Source organism: Bemisia tabaci, chromosome 6 (assembly GCF_918797505.1).
Source record: "Bemisia tabaci chromosome 6, PGI_BMITA_v3".
NCBI lineage: Eukaryota > Metazoa > Arthropoda > Insecta > Hemiptera > Aleyrodidae > Bemisia > Bemisia tabaci.
This window is the reverse complement of record NC_092798.1, coordinates 17,257,585-17,276,589: the sequence shown is the minus strand read 5'-3', so window position 1 is coordinate 17,276,589 and position 19,005 is coordinate 17,257,585. Positions and strand designations below refer to the sequence as shown.

At 35.5% G+C, this 19,005-nt stretch overlaps 2 protein-coding genes across 2 annotated transcripts; one reads left to right on the top strand and one right to left on the bottom strand.

Annotated features, from left to right (window-relative positions):
* Positions 1-382: 382 nt before the first annotated feature.
* LOC140224745 (protein Red-like) lies at positions 383-4,439 on the bottom strand. The gene is made up of 3 exons (XM_072301218.1): positions 3,401-4,439; positions 2,637-2,895; positions 383-772 (listed from the first exon to the last, which is right to left on the bottom strand). Exons 1-3 carry the CDS (start codon positions 4,313-4,315, stop codon positions 426-428), a joined length of 1,521 nt encoding a protein of 506 aa, XP_072157319.1. The 5' UTR covers positions 4,316-4,439; the 3' UTR covers positions 383-425.
* Positions 4,440-5,644: 1,205 nt separating this feature from the next.
* LOC140224780 (DNA mismatch repair protein Mlh1-like) lies at positions 5,645-18,597 on the top strand (the record flags this gene model as incomplete). The annotated part of the gene is given in 11 exon segments (XM_072301420.1): positions 5,645-5,799; positions 6,527-6,590; positions 8,103-8,302; positions 8,675-8,831; positions 12,083-12,222; positions 12,861-12,994; positions 13,344-13,570; positions 14,339-14,571; positions 15,503-15,676; positions 16,000-16,063; positions 18,399-18,597. Coding segments are annotated over 11 exon segments (1,711 nt in total), but the record flags the coding sequence as incomplete, so codon positions are not given.
* Positions 18,598-19,005: the final 408 nt, after the last annotated feature.

Here is a 19,005-nt window from a genome sequence, read left to right as displayed (position 1 = left end):
AAATTTGAAAAAGGAGAGGTTGGTTGTTCCCTCGATCAAAGGATAGGGTTATTGTATTTACTTTATTATTGAACTCGTGTCACTGGGGTGGCTCGGATGATAGAGAGTGTAACCTAATCCCAAGAATTTTGCTGAAAGGCTCATAAACTGAGTAATGTCTTTAGATCCTTTCCTCTTTTTCAGACCATTTCGTAGTTCAACTAAGATACATTATTTTTGAGAACACAAGTAGAGAGGCAGGGACACACTTGATGTTTCTGTTCCTCTATACTATTCTTCTCCGACTTGTGTTTTAGTTAAAAAATTCCACTATTCACAGATGGGGGGGTAGATCAATTTGAGCAACTGGGGGTCTAGATAACTGAGGGAATACAATTCATATTAAGAGGGCTGAGAGAGATGTACTTACAATTACCAAAGAAGTTTTAGGCATATCGAGGGATCTTAAATGCAGGTCCATCAGAATCTTTGCTGGAAGAGTCGGGTTTGTGCTTCTGAATTATGTTCTGAATTTTATTCCATTCTCTGTCTAACTCAGCGCGATCGTTCTTCTCTTTATTGTACTTTCTTGTGCGTCTACCATCAGCCATTTTGACACCATATTGAAACGCAGCCTTCGGTAGAGCTTCTTTGCTATTCATATAGTTGCTGTACTCTTCAGTGGTGTCAAAGTCCCATCTTCCAACTGGGCCTTTTTTGTTACCAAGATCCATTTTTGTGAAGTCAACTTCATCATCTGAGTCATCAATAGCGTCTTGCATCTCCTCCAAACCTGTGAAAATCACATGGTTTTTAAAAGGATAAAATAAATAGCAAATTTTAAAAAAAAACTGCATTTCCTAAGGTTGAGCCTAGACAGGTAAATAGCAACTGAGACAAAAAAAGGGTGTTTTAGCCAATGTGCATTGTGCATGCATCACTGTCGGAATCAAAGATAAAACTGACTCTTTTATGACAGGAAAAGAGATCAATAAAGCACAATGTTCCTTCAGGGAGATATTCTCTTTAGTGCAACACTTGCTGCAACTAATCAAGAAGGGAGCTGCAGATGCATACAGACTTCAATTGGATTTATCATCAGCACAGCTTTTTTTTTCTTTTTCTTTTAATAGTATCTGCTTCTGCTTCTAGCTTCCAATCGTAAACATGGAATATTTCCTTTTATAAAAATACAGAAAAAAAGAGAGACTGAAGAGCACTGAAAAGTCTAACAAAAAGGAAATACCTCTAGTTTGACATGATTTAAAAATAAGCATGAATTTAATTCTGTGTACGGCATATGACGTTTTTTACAGATATTTAGGTGAAATCACATGTTAGTCTTTTGTAAATGTAGCTGAGCGGACAGGTAAGGAGCAGTTTGACACATGCTTCGTACTTAGGTTTAAATTGTTTTACTTGCAGAGGGTTTTTGTACCTAAGTTCTCCATTTACAAATCCCCCAACTTACCCTAATTTTTCCCGAACTCCAAAATTTTCAAATTCCTAGACTTTTGTGAACAAAAATTTGGCTTCATTTATTTTTTTTAAAAAAAAAATAAAGTAAATAAATAAATAAAATATGTTGTTCATCAATTTATTTTGGACAAAACTTCCGCTTCAAGAAATTCAAATTGTAGAAATAGGGACTCGGAAGTTGTTCAGAGGGCACTAACGGCAAGGAGGAGCCAACTGACTATTTGCCAAATTCTCTGAGTTTTCCCACCAACTAACTATTTGCCAAATTCTCTGAGTTTTCCCACCAACTCCTAGACTTTTCTTCATTGCTGCAAATTCCTGACCTTGGTTTTCCTTACCGCCAGAAATGAGTCGAAAGAGTGTTACTTCCAGCTAAAATTTTGTTACAGATACAAGTTTCAATAGTTATTTTGCGTTCGTGCACTGAGCAAAACGTTACTCTTGAAACTTATACAGGAGCAAAATTTTGGCTGAGAAATTACTCTTCTTATTCTGGATAAAATTTTGCTGCAAACATGAGATTCAAGCATTGGATTTTGTTCCTGGCAAAGCTGAACTAGGTAAATGAAATGCTGAATTGTAGCAAAACTGAACTTAAGAAACATAATAAATGCTATTATAGATAGGTAATGCTAATAAAAATAAATTATTTGAGAATTTAAGAGCTCCTGATGTCCTGAGAGTAATCCTAAAAAAGAGACACCAGGCGGAGTCTTACAATGGGAGGAAGGGGGATTTAAAAATTCGACCAGATTGCCTTGGGTAATACCTGAACTCATGAGGAAAAAAAGGGAAGCGTTCGCATCTTGAGGATTGTTTACCACATGATGTCATAGGTAGGTACAATATTGCATCGATATTATTGCAAAATTCGAAATTTGAAGTATGAAAAACGGACCATAGCTTCCAATTTTTTTGCTTACTTGGATCAACTCAAAATAATTTAAAATATTTTCAATTGAATTCCTTTTTTCGTAAACGACTGCACTTTCAAGCAAATCGATGATAGAACCTTCGGTACCAACCTTCATCAACAAAATCCAAGAAGTCTGAAATGCGAACACCTCCTCATTTTCCTCTATGACCTGAACTGTCCCCATGCTTGCATGATAATCTCCTTTTAAAACCACAAAAAAGTTTCAACTTCATTGAGAATTTTCCTGTACAGCAAAACTAACCTGGATAGCATTCAGCATAACCAGTTGGTTCTGCAGCAAGACGAGAGAGAAGTCCTGATTGTTTTCCACCCTCTTCTTTTGCTGCAACACCTCGCAGTATTTTCTTCCGCTCTTCTTGTCTATCAAGGCTCTGTTGTTGTAGCTCGTTCTCGCGATCAGTGGAACTGAAGTAATTGGATGTTTTCCTCTTTCCTGATGATTCATTTTTGACAAGCGATGGATTGTAGTCACCAACCTCTGGGTATATATTCTCTTCAACCTGCCAAAAAAAAAATTGAAGGGTCAAAAATGCCTTACTTACATTTAGCTGAGTTTCATAACACGAATAGAGGGAATGGCAGAAGCATATTATCTAGGATGCGCAAATATTGGTTTACAATCAATCTTAATTGTTGTCCATTCCTATTTTTAGTCAATTTCATTACCTCCCCTTGCATATTTAAAAACTTAGAAGGATACCTACACAGTGTTCATTTCCATGTAAAGATATACCTCATGGATAAAATGAAAATTTCTTGCAGTGTAAGTCTGGACATTTACAATACATCAAAAATAAGTCATGCAAGTAAATATTATCATCTACATGGTTAATTTTTTATTTTCTCCTTAATTTTGGATGTCGCATGTTTCTTAATCAAATGTAAATACCGTTAAATAATATGAAGGGTGACTATTTTGGATCTTCCAAGTAGCAAAGACACAAAGTGCTGTATTGTAGGAACAGTACCTAAAAATCAATGGGATAAAACCAAAGAGCTACTGACCTGAGATTTTTCCTTCTTCTTAGATTTTTTCGAGTGCCGAGGTCCTTGTCTCAAGTAAGAAAGAATTTGCGCTAATTTATTGATGACTATATCATTGGTTGTAAGAGTTGGTTTTTCTTCTAGATTAGGAATATCCGCTTTACTTCTGATTAACGTCATAGGGATGTCTGTGTCAGCGATTTCATCTTGTATGTCAATGACGTAGGCCATTCTCTGTGGGGCGAATAGATCATTCCTTTTAATTTCCTTGGTGCCCATGATTGTACGATAAACATTCCTTCCAAGTCTTGTTTTGAATTGCATTTCCTCTTCCTCTACCTTTTTCTCTTTCCGTGGTTTGCTGATTATCTGTTCCATCTCTTGTTCTTGTTCCTGCTCTTTCATTTCAATTTCACTTCGGACTTTCTGAAGAAGTGCATAATCAAGCCCTTTGACCAAGTGAGTGTGCTCCATGTCACCACCCAAAAATTTAGACTCTTGAATCATTTGACGCCTTCTTTCGGCTGCATCCATACCAGATTTCAAATCAGGCGCCACGGCACGATACCCACTTGCAGAGGCCAACGGATCTTCCGCTTGGTAGTCAGGGTTTGCTCCTTCTCGCCGCTCCTTTGCTCGGTCACGGTATTTTTCAGCAAGCTCTGCCATTTTGTCCTCCTCTTGCTTCTTAAGTTTTGCATAGAAACTTTTCTTCTTCCTCCGTCTTTCAGCTTTGTCATCTTCTTGCGCAACATCTTCAGGAAACTTTTTGGGTTCTTCAGCCTGAGCCTCCTTGAACTGGTTAACAACTGATGAGGTTGGGAATGATGAGGGAGCTGATGACCTAGGTGTCATCAAAAGCTTCCGAAAATCATCATTGGTAAGCCTCACTGAGCGCCCGCCTTCAGCAGACTCCTGATTAGGATACTCCGGCATATTTAAGGTAGTTTAGATACTCACACCACAATATGATACCTCTCCGATTGAAAACAAACGCAAATGTAACTACCACGAAAAAGGCACACTCTTGATTTACAACAAGCGATATGACAGGTAAGTAGGCAGAAAAAACTTAGTTGATCTAAAAAAAATGACCAGCTAGTCGAAATTTATTCAAAATTGTGGTTTCTAACCTCAAACTCCAAATAAATTAAAAATAAAAATAAAATACGTGTTATAAACCTAGGTTAGTGCAATCGCACATTTCTGCGCCATGTTGATGACGTACTATGTACCAACCAACCAAATTGACGTATGTCAATAAACCAACCTCTGCTCCTTGTTTTTGTTTTGTTTTGAATTTAAATTTTCAGCACATGCTACTTATTTCTGTCAATTCCGAACTTTCGAAGCTGTAGTTTTCTCACTATTCTTCGTTGGAACGTAAGGTTCTTATCTCATATAATTCGTTTCTTTACTCCACGTAATACCATTCCCATTATTGTTATACTCGCTGAATTTGATGCATTTTCTCACAATCAAATGGGCATATCGACGATGTAAGTCGGCAATCACATAACTCGGTTTGCAATGTCGCAGACTTAGTGCCATACTATATTTTTTAAACGGAAAACTACTCAACGGCAGTTCTTTATGATTTTTCTGCTCTATGCGTGGAAAATTCTGCAAAAACTTCAAGGAATGGTATCAGTTTGTTCTCCCTTAAAAAACAACAGAGGCGGAGATTTTCAGACACCGCAAACGAGTTATGTGATTGCCGACTTACACCGTCAATATGTAGTACTAGTGTGTACTTCAGTTTGTTGTCACTGTACCAATGTAAATCTGTGCCTGTCAAGTTACAGTTGTTGAAATAATTCTATGGCTCGGACACCGCTAAGGTCTTTACTTTCAGATCAGTTTGTCAGTGTGCTCCCAGATTCATAGGTTGACCAGGGAGTAGGAAAATTTTTTTGCAGTAGAGTCTTTGCCTTGTGAGTAAATTCTCTCTCAGAAGAAGACGAAAGATCTTTCATCTTTATTTTTGTATCCACCCTTGGTGTCTGAATAAAGATAGCAGATCCTCGTGCACTTAAGTAAGGAGCCTGCAAACTCATTGGGCATAAACCTGCCGCAGGTCAGTTCCCCATACATATTCTGTATCTGCGTGTCCAATGAAAGAGGAAAAGTAATCTGAAACGGGCTCTAACTAACATGAGTAAAACCTAACTTAAGTAGGTAATGAGATGCATGCACATGTCTACGACACAGTTTAGAAGTCTCCTGTGATGAGATGCATTGAGTGCCACAAATATAATTTCTTTAATTTTATTTATTGCATTTTTTATCAGATTTTCAATCATGGATGATAAAATTCCTCCTACAATACGAGCATTGGATGAAACGGTAGTCAACCGTATTGCTGCTGGAGAAGTAATTCAGCGTCCGGCAAATGCCCTCAAAGAGCTGCTCGAGAACAGGTTATCCCTTTTTTCTTTTTTCCGCATTTACTTACCTCCTCATTATATTTTTTTCTAAGAACAGATGTTACTAGTCTGAAAACAAGGGACAAAATCCATGCTACCCTGTGTGGTTATCTTTTGTCGCCAAGATTCTATGACCTTTCTAAGCGTGAAAGTACTAAACTAGGATGCTGTTGGCTGATGACTTGGCTGATGATAGGGCCATGAAAGACTAGAGGAGAAAGAGTTTGTGGGTTTCCTCAATTAAACCAGAATCTTTGATAAAGAGAGTGAAAATGAGGATAAGCTCAATTCCCAATCTCTAATCATTGGTGTCTCTTCAATTTTTGGGTCTAAATTTGAACAAAATTACCTAAACAGAAATACCAACGCATGAGTGCGGAAGCTTTCTAATTGAACTACTGTCTTAGCTTGGTAAAATAAGTAACTCCCCGTACAAACTGTGAAGTTGAACATTTTTCCACAAGGCAACTTCATATTTCAACCAAGAAAGAAAAACTTTTTATGCAGTGAGATATTGTAGGCATGTTATGACTTCCTTCTTTTCGGTATTTACTTAGCTGTGGGTATCATGTGAAACAGAACGTGCATTAACACCCATTCTAACTAAGTATCTTTCATGTTAATCAATACCACTGACAAAAGGTTTTTCTTTCCAAAGCAACTTTCTCATCTAAGTAACTACGATGACTGCATACTTAATTATAATTTTCATTTTTTTCAGTTTGGATGCCAAATCAACTAATATTCAGATAACATTAAAGGCTGGAGGTCTTAAATTATTACAGGTACTTTTCTCTTTCTTATCCTTAATAATTTATTGACCACGAAACTAGGAAAACAGATTTTTCTATTGCAGTGTTCCAAAAGTCTTACTCCTACTCTATTTTTATGGAAGTATTTTTGAGAAATTTTTCTCTATAATTTTCAGAGAGTACTCTTCAAAAATTAAAGGAAAAACATATTAACAAATCTGCCATGACCCTAACAAAAATGTATTGATTCTTCATTTCACCTCCAACTTCAAAAAGATGCTCAACATAGTTTGATGCTTCCCTGGTTTTAAGTAGGTATTTTTAATTTAGTGTAGGCAGTAAATTTGCATTCGTGCACTTGATTCTGTTTCCAAGATTGATATTCCATTGCAATGACGAAAATCTGCTTTGATGGGTGTTAATATCTTCTAATTCCTTTCAATTTTTAAGAGGTTTAGGAGGACCATTGCTCTGTTTTACAAAGACTCTCAGGAATTTACATGAAGCCTGAGAAAATGTTCAGATCATAGTATTGAGAAGCCCACTAGGAACTTTGCCATAGTAATTATGAGCCACCTTGTGGTTAAAAATGATTCTATGAATACCTGAAATCGAGTTTAAGTTTGCTTATGCCTGATGAAGCGAGTATTTTTACAGTAAAATAGAGGAGAGCAGACCTTTAAAAACTAGAATCCATTGATTAATGATATGAACTTAATGATGGATAATTATCCTGAAAAAAGTAAGGTACTTGTCATCTATAAAAATATAGTAACAAGATTGAATAAGATCATATTATTTAATTCATAGTAAGTCATGAATTGTTTCGCGTAATTCAACTGAATATCGAGGAATTTACACAAATTTTTCTGAAATTGATTAAGATCACCAAAGATCACTTAATTTTCAGGTCAATATGAAGGAAAATACGAGATTTTTAGGTGTACGAGAGTATAATGTTCATGAAAGGCAGGAACTTGAGACTGCGAAAAACTATGATTTTCCTTCAATTTCGCGTAATACCACATACCTACTCCAGAGTTCAAATAGTTGCTCCCTTGCTCTCCTGCAGGTGACAGCGCAATTTTCAGCTCAATATGGCGTAACATAAGCGACACTTCTTTTGGATTCATTGAATCCAAGGAAGTTCAGTGCTTTTCACATTGTTGTCGCGGAGAAAGTGCAATTTTTACTGCAATATTATAAAAAATTGAGAAATTACGTGATCACTACCACAAAATAGCAACGCAAACACGATTATTTCAGTGGTTTTAAGAGTCATGATAAGGCATCTCCTCGCATAAAGTATGTAATTTTTCCAACTTCAAGCTTTTGAAAATTTTAGTTAAAAATTGATTCTGTATTTGAATTAATGAAAATTGATTTTTTTTTATGTTTAACATTAATTTAACAATTTTAATAACTTTTCTCTAGTTACCAATTGCACATCTGTGTCCTCAAGCACCTCAAGCACTTTTAGTGAATCAACCTGGCCAAAATTACAGTACAAATCTCACTTTTTTTCCTAATTTGATTTTTCTCCAGATTCAAGATAATGGAACCGGCATTCGCAAGGAAGATCTATCCATCGTATGCAAACGTTTCACGACGAGTAAACTCAGCAGTTTTGAAGATTTAAACACAATTGCAACTTTTGGTTTTCGTGGAGAAGCCCTTGCAAGTATCAGTCATGTAGCGCATCTTACAATCATCACGAAAACATCTCTGGAGCCTTGTGCCTATAAGTATGTACAGAAATAATTTGATCCAGTAAAAATCTCGAGAGATCCGTAGCCACAGTCCAATCAACTTGGTATCTATTCAACTTTCATAGATTTAAGTGCATTTGATCAAATGAATAGCCGAATCATTGAAATGGACCATTTCTATCTCATCAAGTGTACAGTGAAACCATGATGTAACTAAATTCGGGTTTTTTTTTTTTTTTTTTTTTTTAAATTTTGGGCTGGACCCTATGTATTTTCTCTTAAAAATTAATAGAATATCCAAAAATTTTTCGGAAAAAAAATCTGCTTTACCAAATTCCAAAGTTCCTTTTCAAATCAAGCCTTTGAGTATTTTTGAAGATAACTTGCTCATAATTATTCATTTCTTAGGTGCACATATGAAGATGGGAATTTAATCGGAACCCCTAAAATGATTGCTGGAAATCAGGGAACGACTATCATAGTTGAAGATTTGTTCTATAATATAGCAACACGGAAAAAAGCATTGAAAAATCCTAGTGAAGAGTTTGCAAAAGTGGCTGATGTTGTAAGTATCTTTTTTATCTTGTGTTTTGTGACAGTCCAATGACTTGATTACTAAGTGCAACCTTAGAATAGAATTTTAATTTAATTTGAAAAACCGTTTTTTTCTTACATTGTTTAATGCACCTTCTTTTACTCTTGACTCAAGCAAAAAGTAGTAGCAAATGTATTTTTTTTTTCAACCAAAAACAAAAATTTTGCCAATTATTTATACCATCAAAAACATCAAAGGAGGAGTTGCGTTTTGGGCCTTTTCCGGCCCCACCTGGATTTTGCTAAATGTTTCATATTTTCAAAGTACTAGTTTTAGGTAGACTCTGTGCCAAATATTAGACCGAACGGAGCCCATGCAAGGGCGCAGCAGCGCCTCAAACCCAAAATCCTGGAATCGAAAAACTATTATTTTCGTCGACTTTTTCGACTGTTATCACTCTTCCAGCACATGATTCTTATGTATTTTTTTGCGTACTTTTTGTTTCTGGCCTTTTTAAAGGCCTCCGATAAATTTTAAGGGGCCTTATGGCCCATTGTTGCCATTTTTGGCCCATTTTTAGGGGTTTTTTCCATTTAACACATTCAAAACTCAACTTAATCCAAAAACTGTGTACATTTTTGAAAAGTACGTAAAAAAATGAATAAAAAATGTTCAGTAAAATTTTTTCCTATGTTGCCAAATTTCCGAGAAAATTGGTCCCAAAGTGTCGAAAACGGCAAAAAATCGATAAATCGCCGCGTCTAAGGTTCAAGAAAGTGGAGTACATTTTTCATACTGTACCAGATAACAGCTCTTATCCATCCATACAACATACTAAAATATCATAGTTGTACCTGGATTCCCACGATGTGAAAATTGACCGAGATGTCGATTTTAGCGGCCTTTTTATACTTGAAGGCAGCTCTTTTGAATGTTTTTCGACCTTAGTCACCCTCTATGGGTGTGTACTATATGTATTTTTCTACGTACTTTTCATATCTGGCCATAAAAATGGCTTCCTGTGAGTTTTAAAAGGCCTAACGGTCCATTGTTGCCAATTTTCACCAATTTTTAGGGTTTTTTTTCAAGTTTACGTGTGTGAAACTTAATTTAATCTAAAAACCGTGTACAATTTCGGAAAGAACGTAAAAAAATACATAGATATGTGATTTGTACCTTTTCCCTCTGTTGCCAAATTTTCGAGAAAAATCGTCCTGAAGCGTCAAAAATGCCAAAAATTGGATTAATCATCACGTCGGAGGTTCCAGGAAGTGAATTTCAAGTTTTTTTTCACTACAAATAACGTATCGAAAATGGAAAATTGCAATGCATCTCAAGGAACATGTAATGGCGCAGATGAACGTGACAAAACGGGCCCTCAAGGTGCTTTTACTTTATCCTTCACTCCAGTTCACCTCTTTATTCCTGTAACCTCGAGATAATCCTTGGTTCTCAAGATGCTTGCTACAGGCCAAATATACCGAAGAACAGAAAATGCGTGGAGAAAGTGTCCCACGATCCACATGAATGTCATAATTCACTTCCTGGAACCTCCGACGTGATGATTAATCCAATTTTTGGCATTTTTGACGCTTCAGGACGATTTTTCTCGAGCTGTTATCTGGTACAGTATGAAAAATGTACTCCACTTTCTTGAACCTTAGACGCGGCGATTTATCGATTTTTTGCCGTTTTCGACACTTTGGGACCAATTTTCTCGGAAATTTGGCAACATAGGAAAAAATTTTACTGAACATTTTTTATTCATTTTTTTACGTACTTTTCAAAAATGTACACAGTTTTTGGATTAAGTTGAGTTTTGAATGTGTTAAATGGAAAAAAACCCCTAAAAATGGGCCAAAAATGGCAACAATGGGCCATAAGGCCCCTTAAAATTTATCGGAGGCCTTTAAAAAGGCCAGAAACAAAAAGTACGCAAAAAAATACATAAGAATCATGTGCTGGAAGAGTGATAACAGTCGAAAAAGTCGACGAAAATAATAGTTTTTCGATTCCAGGATTTTGGGTTTGAGGCGCTGCTGCGCCCTTGCATGGGCTCCGTTCGGTCTAATATTTGGCACAGAGTCTACCTAAAACTAGTACTTTGAAAATATGAAACATTTAGCAAAATCCAGGTGGGGCCGGAAAAGGCCCAAAACGCAACTCCTCCTTTGTTGATAATTTCAAGTATTTGACAGAAAACTAATTTTGTCCACAGTTTTCAAACTTCCTATAGGATTTTTCATTGGATTTACGTTTTTGCATTTCTGGACCTCTCCCCAAATATGTCGTGTGATTATTTTCATGATATCTATTACATTTAGATAATATTAAGTTGCAAGTCATGTTGTGAAGCTGGAATCGAACGCTAAATTTGACAGCTGATTATGGGAGTCAACAGTCATTACTCAGCAGCTGAAATTTCGTAAATTTGAGTTATTTTCATCCAGATTTTATCATATTTACTCAAATAATTCAGACAAATTGATAACTGCTGAGCTCCTATCTTCATCGGTGCCCTGAATTTTGCATGTGATACGCAAAATTCAGGCATCGGGCTGATGACCTGCACAATCAAGTCACATTCAGAGTATGATTCCGGCTTAAGTTAGTCTTCACCTCTTGATTAAACATTGAAGGGTCCAACAAACACAGGGTGCCCAAAATCGAATTGCAAAAACTTCAGGGGTGGATTCTTAACACTGAATACTGAAATGGACATATTTAAAGCAAAAGGAACTATATCAATGTTGGTTTGAGCTTTATCATACATGTATCAATATGAATCTCAGGGCTCTTGTCAGAATGGTCATAGTTCTCTTTGATTTAAAAGGTCCAAGTAAGAAAATTTTGTTCTTAGACATTTTTTCATTTGAGCCATTTTGGAGCAGTGGCAAGGAATTTTTGCAGGGTGGTTGTACAGTTCTCTGCAGGTGAAATGTTGTGAAAAAACGAAAATGTTTCTTAAAAAGTAAAAAAACTCATTTTTAAGTGAGGAAAAAACTAATAAAAATCTGACTGTCGAGTTGATGTAGTAAGGCGATGCCTGCAGCTGAGTTCAGCTAATCAGCAAACGCAGATTCTTTCTGGCTACGTAGATGTCCCCAAAGTGGTTACGATTACAGGGTGAATGATGACTTTCTGGGTCAAGATGATTCGTCTAAATTGTATACTCTCTGGAACAAGTATTGTATGTTGTTGTTTTATGTTTTACTTTTTATTTTTAAGCACCTATCTTTGTACTTAATTCTGAATCATTCACTTTATTTCTCCCTTTGTAGGTGAGTAAATATGCTGTTCACAATCCCAAAGTAGGTTTTTGTTTGAAAAAACAAGGAGAAAGCTTGACTGACATTCGAACACATCCAAACTCAACCCATGTTGATAATATCAAAGCAATTTATGGTACCAATGTAGCAAGGTGAGTCGTCTATTGTTCTTTACCAATCTAAACATTATTTGTGAGGTCCGGTGGAGAATATTTTCTGTCAGTCGTAGTTTTTTTTCACTTTTACTCCAGAGAGATTCTAGAGGTCCATCGCCTTAGCAAGAAATCTGTTTCTTAAATTGAGAAAGATGCTTTCCCCTCGATACAATATTCAATGTATGTTTAAATGAATTTTGAATCTTTTCTTTACATTAAATATTTCTTGTTTATTCTTTCTCTATGATTTGTGGCCCTAGATAGGCTGTTTTCCTACATGACCACAGTATTGCGTTTGTACCAGAAAGGAACGACTCCTGAGGGATTGATCAGCACACGTTTGTCAACGTAAGTGTTGATTAATGTTCTGCCAAGCCTGATCTGTGAGAAAAAAAAGATGTCAGTCGCCAAGAAACTTGAATTGACTAATACTCGCAAATGTTGTCCAGGATAACTACTCCACCATTTCAGAATATTTGACTGAATTGTACCACAGTCATTTCAAAATTTGTCTTTGCTAAGTTCAACTTCCACTTTTTACATCTGTTTGCTCATACTTACTGGCTTGTCATACTTTTTCATTATATCTTCTTTATCTAAAGTTTGATCGAGGTGAAATCTGTTTATTTTTGTAGAGAATTGCTGGAAGTAGACTTGGAGGATGAAAAAATGAAGATTAAGTTTAAAGGATTTATTTCAAATGCAAACTACGCAACCAAAAAACCTCATTTTCTTTTGTTCATTAATCACAGATTAGTCGATTCAACAGGTCAGTAACTCCGAATTTTATTTTATTGAAACACTTTGGTTTAATATGTCTCAGGGGAGAAACTGATTCAGCAATATTCATTTTGAACCTGATAATGTTGAAATTGCATGAGTCATTTGGTTTGAAATTTCAAGACTTACTTGGTGACGAGGCAAGATGTGTACGCAGATCATGTGACAGCAAGAATATAGATACTAATCATCGATTGGAAGGCTCAAAAACTTTCTTTTTAAGTTTAAATGTTTCAACTGTGTATCTTATTTTCCTTTTTATCATAAATTTTCTAACAAAGTATTTAATGCAAATGTGAAGTATTTTGTGTTGAATTGAGTCTCCCTTTTTGTTTCAGCCCTACGCAAAGCCTTAGAGAATATCTATAGTTTGTACTTGGCGAAGAATTCCTACCCTTTTATGTACCTGAGCTTGGAACTTGATCCAAGAAATGTTGATGTCAATGTACATCCGACAAAGCATGAAGTATTTTTCCTTCATGAGGAAGTCATCATCGAAAAAGTGAAATCTGCCATTGAGGCCAAGTTGGCAGGTGCAGACCACTCTCGTGCATTTTACTTAAAGGTAACCTCCAGTCATTTTTCGTAGACTTTTTAGATATTTTTGGTATCTTTATTTTACAAAATTTAATTTATATACTTCCAACAGCGTTCTGAGAAGTAAGTTAACTCATTATTCAAGTCCACTATCATAAAGATATGCGTCGTCTCTACAAGTTTTAAAATATCTGTTTCTATTTTACTCTTTTCAGAAAAAATAAATCAGCTTTGTTCCTGGTAAGAACTGTTTATTGTGATTTGTGACAACAATGCCAACGTACTTCTCCTTAGATTCATTTTTGTCTTCAGTATCTATAATGAGTTTTTAGTTGAACATGCTGCCTGCCACGGTGTTTTAGCACTTCTTTCCTAACAGGCCACAGAAACATGCAACAAATGTCCCTTGGAAATTTGAATGCTGTTTGCGGATATATTCTCTGAGGAAAACGACGATGGTGGGATTGTTAAGCTCCACTTGCTTTGACACCAGAATTATTCTGCAGTCTTAAGACTCCAAAACGCATTTGGTGTTTTAAATATGTAACAGGAGTTGAGTAAACCAATCTCAATAATTGGTTACTCAAAATTGACAGCTGACTGTTCGTAAAGTTGTCCCAGTTACTCCATTAAAACGCAACTCACAAATGAGAGGTCAAAGAATATGAAATAAAAAACTCACAAATGTTTTACATTAAAGTTAATAATTTAATCTAAATTTTAATTGGTTGAAATTCAAATTTACTTTAGATTGGTTCTTCCATTTACCTTAAAATGCTGTCAACTTTGTTTACAGTCAAAATTTTTACCATCGAAGCCAACAATACCGAGTAAAGAAGAAAACCCAGTCAAAAACAAAGATAAAGAAGCCCCAGTAGCACCATGTAAAATGGTTCGTACTGATCCAAAAGCTCAAAAAATGGATAAATTTTTACTCCCTTCTCAGTCATCTGATTGTGATAAAGACAGCCAGCCGAAAAAAGTTATAGCTCCAGCATTCAAGAAGACTTCAAGTACCAATGCCCAACGGTAAGTAAAGAAAGAATGATCGCTGCCTATTATTTTGTGTCTCATGAATGATCAATGTATTGTATCCCCATTGTTATATTTAGGATAGGAATAAAAGTCAATTAGACTTAAGAATTCATGCATCTCAGCCGGCTAGATACTAACTTTGAAAAAAGCATATAGACCATCAAGGGTGGAACCATGAAAAACCCGCATCAAGATTTGTTACATGCTTCAATTTATTCATTTAGAGACAACATTTTGACTTAACATCACAGCCATGGTGTTTATTCTGTAAAGACACTCATTGTGATGGAGAAAAAAAAAAAAAAACAGAGCTTTTCCCCTCCAAAGATATGCTTTTAAGAGCAACATTAGCCACGACCAACCAGCAAGGCAACTCCAGATGCATTTAGGGTTTAATTGGAACCATCATCAGTGCAGCGCTGTCAGTTTTTTTATTAATTAATTTGGCACCTGCTGTATTGCGGTTTTTCGCACTATTCGAGATAGAATCTTTTCGTCTTACTTCTTACTTACCAGTGGTGTGGTGTGCTTTGTCCTGTAACTCCATCTGAATGACTTTTTTTTTTATCAAATCATAGTTCACAGAAGATAAAGTATGGTTACTCGACTCACAAGACCAGTAATACTTGTGTCAGGATAACATGCGAAGGCACCAATGGCAGTGTAGTTAAAATGGAAACGCTCGCCAATATGGTGCATTTTTCTTTTCCTGTTGTTGTTTTGAGTACCTCTGACTTCAATTTAGAAATTTCCCTTTGCTTGTCAATGGGTTCAATGGCTACTAAATCATAAAAATGTGAAAATCGAATAAAAGCCATGTTGGTGCGATCAAGAAAATATGTGAAATAAGTGATGAAAAAATACAAATACATTTATCTCATTTTCATTTGTCATTGTTTTAATTTTTTCATTACTACTTCAACAGGCGAGAAATCAATCTGACTAGCGTTCTCTCTTTGCGGCGAGAAATTGAAGAACAATGTAGTGTAACCCTCCGAGAAATATTCAATCAATCCACGTATGTTGGCTGCACAAAACCTCATTGGCTTCTTTTTCAAAGCACTACAAATTTATTCTGTGCTAATATCCAGACAATCATGTAAGTTCTTTGCTCTAGACTGTTAGAGTATCCATCAATTTATTATCTTATACATTTTTTAAAAATCACGAAGGTGATGATCAGTCAGTATATTTTTCTTAAACTTCATTTTTGTTAAAACTTTGAAAATTGACTAAAAATGTACCATTCCATTCACTTTATCAATATAAAGTCTTTCTGGCAGACAGTTGATCTTAACTTTGTATCACCTATCCATTCCAGTTTTTGTAATGACTTTTAATGCAACTATCGGCGTAGTTCTAATAATAGGCCAGTAATTTGCACCATTATAAAACTATTTTTTCCTATGTTTTTCACTCCAGGTCGGAGGCATTTTATCAAATCCTTTTGTACGAGTTTGGAAATTTTGGAGCGATAAAATATTCCGTAAGTAAAAAATCACGCATTCTGGTACTTATGTCAAAACTGTCTATGACCTGAAAAACTGGGAAAAGTCAGGGTGAAAATACATAGACCCCAAAATATAGATCCACACTGAGTAAGAAAAGTCAGGGAATTTTTGTGCAATCAATAAAAAACGCCCATTGTTACATCTGCTCAGTAGCACGTTAATCCATCCAATAGTATTCATTAACATCTGTATTCCAAATGTACAGCTAAATTTTTCTGTCGAAGATGAGGAATGTAATCAATCATATGTTGATGGTAAAACTACCAGATCATGTATCTCATTTGCAGTGCTTTAACAATTTCTGCTCCTATTTTATTTTTTGAAGGAGAACTAATCCATGTCATTCCTTGAAATTTTCACAGAGAAGAAAAATCTTGGAAGTTTTCAAAAATTGAAAAGGAGTAATTTTCCACTTAAAAAAGAAACTCTGACAGGAAGACTGCAACATCGCAAATCGAGAACAGAGTCTGATGGTTTCATGGTCAATTTGTTGTGTCTTCATGGTTCCACACTATTTTTAGACTGCATTGGGCGGTCTAAACTTGTCTGTATTTTCATGAACTAAAAGATCAGTAAAAGCCTTTTTGTGGCTCTTATCATTAGCAGAAAGAATAATTGAGAATGTCAAAGAAAAATTTCAACAATTCAGAAAGTTTTTTGAATTGAATCATTGATCGCCACTGGTCCTTAAAAAACTCAGTCCTAAAACCTCAAATTTCCATTAATTTTTTTTCTCAACACCAAGGGGTAAAGTCGCCCTCCACTCACTCCCAATCGCAACCACTGGAAGGTTGGTGCAAGTATCAGGGTGGCATTAGCAATAAGTTAGAAGCCAACATGGTGTCCAAAGTATTTTTTATGACAATTGTTTTATACAGAGACTACAAGATCAGTTTTCTGTAGCCTTGTGCTGAATGATTATGGACCTTCAATTAGATTTCATTTTGCAAAAAGGAACCAATAGCATTCCAACGTTGCTAGGATTGCGCCACTTAAATTATTTGCGATAGTAAAACTTAAATCATGCAAAAAATAAAATTACATAGGTAATTTTCGTCTTGAATTTATAGAGTCTCGGAAGTAAAGATACAAATTGTTTAGATGATAAGTTTACGTTTGCAAGGTAAAAATAGTTGCTTAATCTTAGGGACATTTGAATGCTCTTGGTTCCTCTTTGCAAAATGCAATCCAATTTAAGTTACGCAAAACCGCCTTCTTTTAGCCTGTGAAAATGTGTAAGATTTTACCTATATGTACCATGCATCTACAGGATATATTTTTTTTAAAAACAAAAACAAAAAAAAGAAAAAAGGAAATTACTCCATACTAGATTATTTCTTTTTGCAATTAATTTTATAAATGGAATGATATCCCATTAGCTTTATGTGTGCTAGTATTCTAGGTGCATTGTTCCAGTTGAACTTATTGCTGTGTTTCTAAATTGAGAATTGCAGTTTTTGGCACCCGAAAGAAATGTCTCTTACTAAACGCAGAACTCCTTCCGGTGATTGATCATTAAACTTTCTCAAGTTTGGAGGAATGTAAATCCACTGCACAGGGTGTTTAAACGTCTGGAAAACTAAGGACTGTCAGGGAATTTCATCAGGCTAGGAAAAGAATGGAAAAAGGAGAGAATTAACAAAAAAGACTAGAAATTTGAAAAATCTGGGAACTTTCTATTTAAGAATCGCTGTCGGCATAATCAAACGGAGTCTCAATCTGGTTAGGTACCCAGTGCTCTGGAGAAGAATAATTTTTAAGAAAGAATTCGCAATTTTAGGTAACAATTGGATTGCATTTGTCAATAAGGAACCAGGAACTATCTCTGGCTCTTTCTTAAAATCACATATCTGCATAGAGAAACCAACGTCATGTATGTTGTCTCTAAAATGGGCCAGAAATAGTGGTTCCTTATTGCAAAATGTAATCCAATTAATACCTAACTAATAGACTCATTTGTGTCTATCATGTGGAGCGAAATTAATTCCAGAAATTTTTTTTCCAGTTCTAGGAGTGTAAAATTGTTCATGTGAGAAGTCAAGGAATTTTGATTAATTAAGTCAGGGGAAACCTAGGAAAATCAGGGAATTTTTTCCTGCTGAGTCTATAGACACAGTGTAAAGGAACATTTTTACTCTCACGGAAAAAAGATCAAGTGATGTTTAACTCTTTTTCGAGTCCTCAAAACTTCAAAAATGTTTTTTTTTCTTATTTCTCCTCATGGTTGGATACCTTTTCTTGGCATTTTCCATCCATTTTCAATTCATTTTTTACTTTGTTTCATCCTTAATTTGTCTTTTGTCGACATAGGAGCCCATGGAAATAAAAGCACTCCTGCTTTTGGGATTGGAACTTGATGAAGCCAAGAAGTACTTAGAAGATGGGCCTGCTGAAGAAGTTGTGCAAAAAGCACTTGCTAAACTGAAGAAGCGAGCACTTATGTTAGACGACTATTTCTCTCTTGAAATGAATGAGGAGCAGAATCTCATCACTATTCCACTCCTTCTTGGTAAGAAACCTATCATATGTCTAAATTCTCCTACAATTTATCTTCATCAGTCCCATCCGAGAGCAAAAAGTTATGTTTTTTTAGCTGTGTAAGTAATTAGCTTTAAAATAAAATCCCCAAAGTAGCCCTGAAAGAATGTAGATTATACTAATCTAAGAATGAAGAATAACTTGTTAGGTATGAACATGTGTGGCCAAAATTGTGAGACTCGGAGGACAAGGTACATAACTGCAGTTTCTGCCATTTAAAGGAATACGCATTTAAAGGTTCAAAATTACATGGAGACTTATGACAGAAAGAAAGGACTTTTGTTAAATAGGAAACTACTAAACCTCATCCCTTAAAAACTTCTGTGGTTTATATTTTTGTGAAAAGTTCAAGGAATGATGTTGATTTGTTCTCCCTCCA

Excerpts from the sequence above, each read along its gene's own strand:
- LOC140224745 (XM_072301218.1), bottom strand. The coding sequence starts at position 4,315 with ATGCCGGAGTATCCTAATCAGGAGTCTGCTGAAGGCGGGCGCTCAGTG. Across the intron at positions 2,896-3,400 it reads AGAAGAAGGAAAAATCTCAG|GTTGAAGAGAATATATACCC; the intron begins GTCAGTAGCTCT and ends TTTTTTTGGCAG. Across the intron at positions 773-2,636 it reads TTATGCTGAATGCTATCCAG|GTTTGGAGGAGATGCAAGAC; the intron begins GTTAGTTTTGCT and ends TGATTTTCACAG.